Source organism: Triturus cristatus, chromosome 3_2 (assembly GCF_964204655.1).
Source record: "Triturus cristatus chromosome 3_2, aTriCri1.1, whole genome shotgun sequence".
NCBI classification, from domain to species: domain Eukaryota; kingdom Metazoa; phylum Chordata; class Amphibia; order Caudata; family Salamandridae; genus Triturus; species Triturus cristatus.
This window is the reverse complement of record NC_140584.1, coordinates 1,007,079,893-1,007,092,178: the sequence shown is the minus strand read 5'-3', so window position 1 is coordinate 1,007,092,178 and position 12,286 is coordinate 1,007,079,893. Positions and strand designations below refer to the sequence as shown.

General features: G+C 43.5%; 1 protein-coding gene across 1 annotated transcript in view; it reads right to left on the bottom strand.

The window, feature by feature from the left end:
• The window catches only part of LIG3 (DNA ligase 3), a 245,137-nt gene that overhangs the window by 60,832 nt on the left and 172,019 nt on the right, over positions 1-12,286 (bottom strand). The window contains exons 15-17 of the mRNA XM_085649648.1: positions 11,989-12,131; positions 4,903-4,977; positions 2,360-2,506 (exon numbers count right to left, since the gene is read on the bottom strand). Of these exons, the coding sequence (XP_085505774.1) occupies positions 2,360-2,506; positions 4,903-4,977; positions 11,989-12,131 (365 nt within the window). The remainder of the gene's footprint in view (positions 1-2,359; positions 2,507-4,902; positions 4,978-11,988; positions 12,132-12,286) is intronic.

The following is a 12,286-nucleotide window of genomic DNA, read 5'->3' as shown; positions in this document are numbered from 1 at the left end:
TTGCTTTGACGAACTCTAAAACTTGCATAAACCTCGTTCAATATATGGAACTACCGGTGTCGATCTCTTTTGATTTCTGTATCAATTGAACACTACAAACATACTACTTTGTATACCTGTACGTGTGCCCGGGACTTGGTCTTGAATTTGTGTGGGTCTCTGCCCGCACTGTATACAGGGATTACGGGTCTTCCCCTGACCTGGTTGCACTGTGAAACTCTTTTGTTCTTTCATTTACTCATTGTATCACAACGCTACCCTGCTCGCGCGCCACTTTCCTGCTTTTCCAAAAACCCTCGCAGAAAGCATATAATCAGGCAATCAGACTGCTTCTATGGATGTCAGTGGGACTGCCACCTACGGCATGTCGATGGCGTGCCCACCGACATTGGATTGAGGCCCTAGATGTCAGAACAGTGCAGCCCCTTTGAATTTCTAAGAGACCTGTTGCAAATATGCATGTAAAAGGTCAATGGTTGCCATACAGCCACTCTCTGCCAGCAAAGAAATGAAAATCTGCTCTTTGGGCGTCTCCATCTTCATGTGAAAGTTTCATATCAAATTTAATTAACCATTTGTGAATACTGTGGGAGGGTCTCCCACTTTGACGAGGGGAAATGATTCAAGCATTTGAATATAAAATCGATCCAATGTTGGAGAAAGTAATATTTTGGAAACTTTTACTTATACATACTGTTACAGCTCTCAATTTTCGGGAGAAACATGTAACTGACCTACAATGACCAATACCAAGGAGCAGAGCAGAGAAAGCACTGAGAGCAGTCAGCCTCTGTGTTTACTGGTGTGTCAGCAAGTAGCTGTTTAAAGCAGGGACTATGCAGGTGCACCACTATGTTCCAGAGGGAAATAATTTCACGATGGAACCAACTAAAGCCTGGCCAGCTTTAGGTCACACAAATGCTATTATTATGTGCTAGACTTCCACTACAGTGCTAGCGATATAAACAGGGCTCCGGACATTAACACATTCTTCAATATAATTATGTTTCTAGACAACCATAGTCATTGCCAGGAAGTATGACCGTGGTAAATTGATGAAATGACTACTTTTTACCATTGCTTTTATTGCAACATATGCCACAAAAATAAACAGAAAAAAGTACACCTACCTAATAAAGTGGCCATATACTTGCAAAAGAAGTTGTACATATAAAAAACTAATCACAACATTGAATTTCAATATAATGTTTCTGGTGCTTCCAAGCAGGCAGCACGTACTTCGAACAGGTATAGAAATGTTTTTGTTTTAATTCACATCATAAGAAAATCTATGTATTTAAGTACAAGGAGAAGATTCTATTGGCTTTGAATTATTTTAACACACAGACAAAAATTGAACAAACAGGGATGTCTAAAACCTAAAGCCCTGGCACTCAAGTGAACTTCCCTTAGGGCCCCTCTTTATGTGAGATCAGGCAAAATACCATTATTCACAATCCAAAGAAGCCAATGTATGAAGTTGCTTGGCCTATTGCCACGCACTGTATGCTATGGTGGGCAGAAGCACAATATGAATGACAGCTGAAGAGACCAGTGGTTGAAGAGGGATGATCCAAAGCCTCACTATGTATGCATGTAAGTATGTATGTATGTATGTATATGATTCTTTTATTTATGTTTTTATTACACAAGGCTGGCGAAACAGCTAAAACTGACTTTATTCCAAATCTAAAAAACAGAAGCATGTTGTATGCCAGGTGCATTGTACTAGACCCAGATCTATAGTATAGGGTCTATGAAACAGTAAAGAACTTGCTGAAGTCTATTAGAGACGGAAAGATGTGCACCAGCAAGCACTCTCTGCAGGTACCGACCAGATACCATCATTGTAGGAAATGGATGCATGCGTTTTGAGGGTGTGTCGCATGATGTGGTTCATCAAACTTCTTAAAGCCTGTTAAGCATGGCTTGTTTCAGGCCAGTCCTGTGAAGAATGCGAAAAAGTAAAGAACAACAAAACCATGCAACAGCCAAAAGGAGAAAAGGGTATTTGATTTCCCCTACCCTCAAGCATCTTTAAAGGGCATAGTCAGTTTCCTTCGCAAACTAAAAGTTGTTTAAAATCTCAAGCAAGTTGGAAATTCAGGGAAAGAAGCATAGTGGCATTCGTGCAATACTCTACGTTGCTGCATATTTTGTGACAACGGTCTGTCAGAATTCATTTAGATTTTTCAGTCATTCTACAGACTTCAATCACAATCCCAAGCAGCTTGCAGCAAGGCTTGTGCGTCTCTACTAGCGCTTTGAGGATTTTCTCCTGACTTATGTAAACACAGCTCAGGTCTCAGATGATGCATCTTGGTGGCTTATTGCATGGTGAATATGAATACCATCTCACCTTCAACTGGTGCAGGTTGGTGGCTGTCTTCCAGTCCTTATCATCACGGAACCGGGTGCAACGAGGGAAGCGAATGGAGATCCCATCAGCAGTGTGTGCTTCTGCTTTTGAGAACTCAGCTCCCGTGATCTCCCATACTGGTGCTTTCTAGAGAAAAATAAAGCAGAGGCTCCTACCAAAGACCTATTCAGACAGGGCAAGTAATGAACAATGTTTGGATATAAAATGTTTTGAGCTTAGTTCTTCTCCTAAAGTCAATCAACATTCTACCTTAGACTTGCCAACTAATGAGAACCAAGCTACACATAATCTGCAACAATCAATGCAGACATAAATGTTGGTAAACTTCTGGAACATCATAGCACCAGAAAAGAAGATAATATCAGTCTTCAGACGCCTCTTCAATTCAATTAAAATGTTTATTAGACACTCCTGCATTGTGCCTTTTGTGCTACATCAAAAACAGTTAGGTATATCTAAGAATTTATAAAGACGACAAGAGCCAAGCTAATAAAGGTCAATAAAATGTCCACAGATGAGAGTTATAAAAGTGGCCTTCAGCATATAGCACCCTTATGACCGCAATTAAGTCTTGGGGATGACTTTCTGTAAGTAACAGGTCCTCTCAGCCAGGTGACATAGTTGATAAAAGTTTTTAAAAAATCTATTTATACATATATAAAGGCTTTGTATGTTTAAGAGTGCAAGATGATAGCAAGTTATAGCCCTCTGTTCACCTGGAGGATAAATGCACATTAAAAATGTGAAACCTCTTCAGGATATGCACCCAAAACAAGACTTGTCAAATTATCTATCCATTTTCACAAGGATAACAACTATATACCATTTAGAACAGCCTTGAAGACCTTGCGGTTTCAATGCAAAGACGATTTAGAGGCAATGGAGGCTAAGTAGACTCATGTGAGTCACATAAAAGGTTAATAGAGACTGCACTGACAGATAATGCATCTATTTTAATAAATTCTTTGTTGAATGAAGCCTTAACTTTTTTTTTTTTAAATGTTATGTATGTCAAGCGCTGCAGTCCAGTTTCTTGTGCCACTCTATTCATTGTGGTGCTAGAATTCAGTGCCTGGAATACTGGAGGGCGTACCTCATTCATATTTTAGGTTGTAACACTATTCCCTAGATTTAGTTAATAAACTAATAAATTATTGATTTAATGATGTCAATTTACTGCACACAAAACCCAGACCTTGGTATGAACTCCATTGAACCACTGTAATGAATAAATACATGTACAGGAATAATGAACACACCACAAAGACATAAGAGTGTACTAGCTTGATTGTAAACTTATTCAGTAAAAAGAGGTTGCAATGATCTCAAAGGTACATCAAGAGGATGAGCAGATGCAGCGAGTGGCAGATGAGCTCCTCTAAGAAGTGACATTTGTTTCTGTAAGTGCAGCATGCAGCAGTGGTGTCTTGTAAACAAGGGTCTATTTTTATTACATGTTAGGGTGGGAATGATAAATGCAACTTTACTGAAGAGGTGTGATATGGTCTTCTGTAATCTTTGTGGCCGGATAAACATCATATATGTCCTGTAATCCAGCTTAAGTCCCATGTCGTTGAACGTCTATTTCATATACCATTTCATTCTCAAAAGAGGCCAAATCTCACAACTGACACTACCCGTCTCAAAACCTCTCTCATCCATCTTCAACCTCATTTTCAATATTATGATTTTCACAGTGCAGGTTCAGATGCAGAGGTTCAGCAAGGGAACTGCACAGGTAACAGTTCAGCCATGGGGCATAGGTTTTTAGCCACACCTGATGCACAACACTGCTTTCATGTAGGCAATTCCATCTCCCAAACCATGTGCATTACATGCACATAACTTGGTTGTTAATGTACAAAGGGCTTATTTAATTTCGATCCCCGTATCACAGGTTCTCACAGTCATTTAAAAAACAGAACGTAGGTATTGGCTCTCCAACTAACTGTACATTTGTTTGGAACAGCAGGAGGGGCACCACTGGAATATCGAGTAAAAAAAGTAATGTTAACTTGAAACCCCAGTGGAATAACACTGCTTGGCCACAATCTGGAACATGTTGTACTGCTTACCTGAAAGCCATGTGTCATTGCAATGCAAGGGATGCTCAAAGCGGGGATACAGCTGCAACAACTTCTCTAGTTGCAAAAGCCTCCCTAGCTGTAGGTCACTACCGTTCTAATTTATTTTCAAGCATGATGCACACACATCTTTATTCATAAGATGATGCAAGGAATGAAAATGCCACTCTGCAGTAGATAAGCCAAGGCATTATATGCACTGACAATGTATCTTCTTTGCAACAGGTTAAATGCACGCCCTTCACGTAATGCCTTTGATCTAGTAGGAATGGATCACAGGTAAAGCCTTAGTACTGTTACTTTATCCTATGAACCACCAAACCATTTTTAAGTCCTGATGTGCTCAAAGCATCACTACAGTGAATATACAGAGGATTATAAGGTATTTTAGACTACTAGATTACCTTTCCGCACGGAACATTCCACTGTGTCATTTACCTTAGGGTCCCGGATGATGAAATCTGGATAGTAGTTTTTGTTGATTTTCAACCAAGCAGGTATTTTAGTTGGGTCCTACGAAAAAAGAACATAGGATTGAATCACATGAAATCCAGCCTTGGAGTGGGAGTGGAGAGCCTGTGATTCTGGTGGGCAATGTAAAAACATGCCAGGAGTCACCAGCAATGTAGAAAACTGTTATTCAACGGTCCAAAGGGATACGTCGTCACCATGGGTAATCAACAGCTGAATGGACTGTGCATAGCCACACAAAGAACAAACACACACCAGGGTGCCACAAACCAACTACGCTGCTTGCAGTAGTACCTCAACATCTGGTAATTTAATAATCCCGGTAACATCTCCAGATGATGCTTCAAATCCTTAACAGACCAGTACTTAGCCGTGAGCAAAGATAGAGAAATTCACAGAGACTCCCGTCTACAGAACATTATAGGGAAACACAAAGGTATTCAGAAGATGTAGACCAAGTCAATTGCATCTTTACGTTAACTGCCTACATGTCTTTGTGAATTTGAAATCTAAACATTACAGTGATAAGGAGGCTTATTGAAGTCGATCTTTATTTCCAATGAGATCACCTCAACAAAGTTGGCATTTGAGGTTACACACATAACAATGCCACATTCTCCTGTAAATATGTTAAGATGTATTAAAACAAAACCTTGCGCATTTCACCTGCCACTGCATTTCCTTTGGAATAATGGTGAACTTTGCAGTGAAGGAGAACATCATAACTGGGCTGTCAATGCACCAGAGGGGTGAAAGAGGACAATTCCCCACCAGACCCCCCAGCAGCTCAATGGGGTTCCACACTGAGGGCGAGTCTAACCCATGCTATGCAGAATGTCCTAATAACATATTAGCAGCTGACAGTTTACGGTACACTCAATACAAAAAGTATTGTTGATTTCGGAACAGAAAACAGAAGACTATAAAATGAGGGTCAGAAACATAATTATTGCTTGGGGATAAGAATTATTTGGAATAGCACCATACATTTTGTTAAAAAAATATATAAAAAACTGGGTAATAATAAGAACCAAAAAAGGACTCCTAAAATAAATTTTTAGCTAAATCAAAAGCAATTCCAATTTTCAGAGGCAGAAGACAAAACAGTCTCAAGTTTATATGGATTAATTTGACCTTTCTAGCATTCATCGAACACAGTTCAATCTCTCGCTCATTTGGGTGGAAATAATGCAGAGCTGCCACGCCTTCCCAAATCTACTGTTCCTTCATAGCTATACTTCATGCGGCCCACATGACTCGTTACAGGCGCCCTCCAAAAAATGGATCATTAAATCAAACCCACAACAATTCCACTGGCTTACGATCGAGGCAAGTATCAACTTTAAAATGGCATGCATAGCTGGTAAAATAATCCTTAACAGATTACCCTTTTATCTGAAGGAATAAGTTAAGCTCATGTGTTGAAAACGAAACCCAAGAAAAAAAATCCAATTCCAAAAAGGCGCAACATCTAAGCAAGCCTTCTCACACCTAGTCCCGAGACTTTAGAACTCCATTCCTGGCTGTACAAGATGTAAGCAAAAACCAAAGGAAATGATGGACGGAGTGTTGAACATTGCAAGCGCTCACCCCCAGTCAACTGATCTGTATTTAATCCATCACCGTTCTTTAGCCCACTCTGCCACCCCCGTTCAGACATGGCCATATGCAAATCAGTCTGACCCTGTGCCTCATGGGAACAGTCCAGCCCGAACTGCCAAGCCATTTCCTTTGGTTTTTGCTTTGTTCGCCATAAGTTGGCAGGGTATGCTCAGACGTGAGTCCCTTGCTCACTTTGCCACTGGATTCAAGCAAGCCCGGCTGAAGACGGCTGAAATGCCAGAAACCGGTCCTAGGAAGCTTGTTTCCGGTCCAGGGAAGACATGGCTTGGCAGTTCAGGCTGGACTGTTCCCATAAGGCACAGGGTCAGACTGATTTGCATATGGCCATGTCTGAACTGGGGTGGAAGAGTGGGCTAAAGAACGGTGATGGATTAAACCCAGATCAGTTGACTGGGGGTGAGTGCTTGCAATGTTCAACACTCCGTCCATCATTTCCTTTGGTTTTTGCTTTGTACAAGATGTAACCCAGAGCCATTTATCTTCTGGTATGATCTAAAATCCCACTCCATCAAACTATACTTCACTGACTGACGAGTAAAATTCCCTTTAACTGCACAATTCCTTTATTACTTTTACATTAACAATAATACATCCTATATTAGCCTCAATAGCTCATAAGTAAAGTGCTCTGCTGACCTGTAGCAAGGTCAGACCTAAATACATAGATACGGGCGCACACAAATGTTGCTTGAAACTAATGCTCCCCCCAAAGGCCCACTGAAACAAAACAACTGGTGGGTTCCCGTACCTACCAGGAATCCAGTAGCCACAGTCCAGTCGGAACATAATTCCACTGAGATCAGGTAAGGACCCAACTGGACCACAGTTTTCAAATCGGGCAGATGTAAAAGCGGCAAGCACCAAGAATACCAGGGGTACCAAAACGGAGACACAGACTATAAGACCAAGTTACACCAGTAGCAACTGGAAGCTAAACACTAGGGTTAAGTCCAGTCACCGGTCCCTCCCGAACACCTTAATTGTAGTGAACAGGTCGCGCAGGCTGACTAAAGATGAAGCAGAAAATCGTACTTACAGTTCCACAACCCAATGTTCAGCCTTTGTCCTCCGTCCATATCAAGGCAATCTGAGCTGCCCAGCAGACAAGTGAGAACTGGTCTTGTTCAAGATATTTACTGGGATGACGGACGCAGGCAGCTAGGACCGAGCCAGCAACACATGAAGGAGGGGGAACTTACTACAGACAATGCAAGGAAGGCGGATCCACTTCGCACACCTTGTAATGCCTGTCAAATACAGGGGAGGCCAGAACATGCCCCTGGTGCAAAAAGGAGAACAACTGCAAAAACCACCCATCAGTACAGCCCTGCACATTGAGTTCTGTTCAACACCGGTCACTCATGTCAAAGATTGTGTAGTGTATACTGACACCCAACATACACGTATCCCACAAGGGAGGAGAAGGCCAGGGAGCCCACTCATTGAGTACTGAAGAAAACGTTGACAGGCAGATCCAGTGCGCAGTCACTAAACAGAGGTGCAGGCAAAAAAGACTGAAAAAAAGTCTACTGCTACAACAACACAGCCAGTCTCCTCACTGCTTGCTGGGGGTGGAGATGCCCTTTAGGTGTTGTAGAAAGATGGCTCTGGATATAGTGCACCAAAATGAGGTTAACTGTGCAGAGAGGCAAACCCCAAAGGAATACCAGAGGCACAAATGACACCCCAAATGCTCTCTTCTGTGTTAATGTGAGCAAGCAGTTAGGCATATCAGAGGGTAGTGCTAAGCATCACACATACAAAGGCAGTAAATGAGACCCACACTCAATAAAGAAATCTGACAAAAATTTATAAAAATAACAAGCACCCTTATAAAAATTTAGATACCAAGGTCATTGGAATCGGGTAAGTAGTTTCCGAGCTATGAATTTTTACAGTTCCCGAAAATAGACCGTGCTTTTTCTGGATTGGCAATGTAATTCTATGGAGAAAATACATGCATCGGGCGCTTGACAATCACTTACAGGACTGTTCATCAGCACTTAAGGGGACAAGGCACAATGCCACATCAACAGGTCACCTCTGGGAGCTTTGGGGCATACGGGTGCAGAGGTGCGTCACAGCGTCAGGTGTCCCATTCACTTCAATGAGAGAATGGTCCGGTTACAAAGAGGCTGCAAGCTGGGGCTGGTGGGGCCAGTCTGGGGGAAATCACAGGGGGTCTCGACCTTTGAGATCCTCGAGCACACAGGGACACCCTTGATCCTCTTTTGCACGGGATGTGAAGCTCAGGTGCGGTGGTGCATTTTGGGATCAGATTCCAGTGCAGGAGTCTCTTGAATTACAGGGGCCTGCAGAAGAAGGCTGCAGGCAGTGACTGGAAGTCCAGTCTGGGCAAACACAAGCATGGGATTAGCTCTTGTAGATCTGGGGACCCCGTTGACACCCTTATCTCCCTTGGACTCTGGCTCTGGAGCTCGAGTGCATAGGGGCTTTGAGGCGTCGGTCACAGACTCACATCTTGGTTTTTGTTTTAGCAGGAGGGATAAACAGGACAGCTCGGAGACTCACAATTTGGGTCTCACTCTCGCTGAAGTCCCTCGATGTGCAGGTTGGTATCCCTCGGTGTTGGTGTCCTGTCTGGGAACAACAAGCCTTGGCTGCTGCAAGGGGTCTGGAACTCGGGTATTGATCCAGTGCGATTCCGATATGTCCTGGTTTCCTCCCACTCGTGGGGAGACAGATCGGAAATTCAGGATTGCAGAGTCCTCTTCCTGGGAACCTGCTGCGTCGGGTTGGCCATAGATTGGCAACTTGGTGGACTGCACCTTGTGTCTTTGGTGCCAGCGGATGCAGGGGAGTAGCTTTTCTACTCCAAGGGAGTTCCTTCAAGCAACTGGCAAAGCACTGGCAGCCCTCCGGTTTTCTTGAAGACTGCACAGCGTCAGGAAGAGTCTGCTACTTCTGAGATTGTTGGGGGTAGCAGTCAGGCTGGGAGGGTTGGTGCCAAGTCAGACGTTGCTCCTTGTTTTTCCTGGCAGGACCCTCTTTGTCCATTCCTTCTCTTGAACCATCGAAATTTGTAGTCTCAGTATCAGGGAGTCCCCAAAATACTCCATTTAGGAGAGTGAGGAGTAGTAGCCAATGAGCTACTTAACCAAGGGTTCACTAAACCCCCAAGACAACCACTTGCTGAGGGGAATGAGCATCACTCTGTCCCAGAATTCCAAATTCCACCACACCGCAGCGACCTTGCAGTTAATGCCACAACACTGAAATTTCAGGTGTCTTTACCTGCCGGAAGTTGATGGTGTGAGTTACCAATCAATTTTGGGTTGGCCACCACATTTACAGGTACCACATTTGAGGTGCTTACACTGGTTTATCACTGTCAATTAACCAGAACACCACTAGCAGTGTCGATAGATTTGTTCTTTTAGGTCCTGATGAATTGTCGCTAGATCACCCTGATACATAGGCAAGAAACATGTCGACCACATAAAGTTGAGCGCAAGATCCGGACGCATTATTTCAGGAGTTCACCACTTTTACTTTTTAGACAGGTTGGAAGCCATATTCATTTAAAAAAAAAAATCTGTTTGGACTTCTACCTCTTTTAACCCTTACACTGTCAATTGACCCTCACTTAGCACATGTACACATTTAGGTCCCTCACACCCATGGCACCAAACGGCAAGGAAAGATCTCCGGCAAAGAGCCCCTCATAGGGAGCCCATCAGGTATTGCAGCGCCGACCTGACAAGGAGCACGCCCTATGATGAGGCATGACACCTAGCTGGCTGGGTGTGTGAGGGCCCTAATTTCGTAAGGAGGGAATCTCCCCCCCCCCCTTTCTCTCCACCTCTAAGGGATAATATTCCATTTTTGGATGACTTCGCCTCCCCTGACTTATTAGGAACTGCATACTCTACTGTTTCGACTTCGATTGGGCATGTAGGCTGGACCTCTACAAAGCCCTTAGTCCCCCCCTCTTGGTTTAATCCCAGCCTGGCAGTGCAACACGGTTCCTGCATAGCTAATTTTCCTGCCGTGCCAAAGGGTTCTGGAGAAAGAGGGTTGACTTCATCTCCTGTGAGAGAAGCAAGATTTGCATTTCAAAGGCAGTAGGCTCTATGAAGCCTCATGCCTTGGAATGTTAATTTACCAGCCTTTCTTGGGGAGAAGGTGATAACACCTCTCCCCAGAGCAGGCATTGTTCCTGACCTCCTGAAAGCGAAGGCTCTAACCCCTGGGGGTAAGAAACCCATCTGTGGCAGCAGGCTGGACTGAACCTAGCACACTAGAGAGCTGATAGGTTTCAGGGGGTACCTCTAAGGTACCCTATGGGTACATGTATTAATAAATCCATGACTGGAATCAGTGTGGGTTTATTAATACGAGGTGTTTGATACCAAACACCATATGTTTCAGTGAAGCCATTATGTAGCGAGGAACAACAATATTTACTACTGTATATTTTTCTAACCAAACAGATATGTGAAAGCCGTCCATAGTGAATCTCTTGCACTTATTTGTGCATTATCAAGTAGATACACACAATGGAATGCAATGCACCACGGCTTCTCGTTTTAATAAAAAACTGTTTTAGCAGCAGACACTTTTCAACGTGAGTAGTGTTAGAGGAGCATTCCCCTGTAAGCCCCTTGTTTTTTACACCACAAGTATAGCTCTGCAAACAAAGGGGAAAAGAAATATAAAATAACACACTGATTTTTACAATGTAATCTGGCGGAGGCTTTGAAGTTAAATCTGATGCTGGGTTAGAAGACTACAGAAGAGTACAAGATGAGTTGTGCATTTCCACAGTAACCACTACGGAATGTCTACGATGAGCATCACTGGCATCTTTCCCCGATGACCTGACTTGTCGCTTTGCGACTTCATGCAAAGAAAGGCATCCTCCCCATTGATGTGTTCTTCTCCCATGGGCTAGGATTGCAAGGTGGAGGGAGAGAGCACATGCATCCAGATTAACTTTAGCTGTTAACCTACAGGCCCATATACCCAAAAAATAGATGTCTGTTGAGTTGTGTCTCGATCTGCACATAACATTGACTGTCAGGGAGTTTGCAGCTCATATTCTTCAGTGCAGCATAAAACCGAAAGTAACCGACAAGCAGCCAGGAACGTTCCAGACTAACCTTTCCAGAAAATTAAGTTATAAGAGGGCTCAGTTTCAGATTGTAGTTTCTACCCTGTTACTAAAGTAACTGTCTATGTCGACACCTTAATTGTTGCAATGAGCACTGAAACCACATCTGTTTGAAGCCCAACAAAGGGAGGTGGGCAGAGTATTTCACTCAACCTCTGAAAGACAAACTGTACTGCATTAAGGTAAATCCCAGCCTCCATTGAGGAGCCATCTCTCCCGCAAACCCCCCAGCCCTGCAAGAGTGTTTCAGGCAGGTTCAAGTGTAGTCAGCAGACACAGAAATGGCCACATCTCACCTTACTGATCTTTATCACGTCCAGCTCATTCTGAAGTCGGGCCAAGCAGGCATCGTCATATCCCCCAGAACACTTTGTGACTGTACACCACTTCTGGGAATCCGGGTCATAGCAGCCCATAAGGAAAACGGACATCATGCCACCTGCAGCAAGGAGAAGAGGTATTCACATCTATTAGGGAGCAAGCGTGGAGGGGGTTATCTTCGGGGGGCTTGCACTGCACGCACATTGCCCAAGAAGGCAGTGATAAGACATGACATCGCAACACGTTAGTGCATGCTGACTTTGGTGTGTGGGA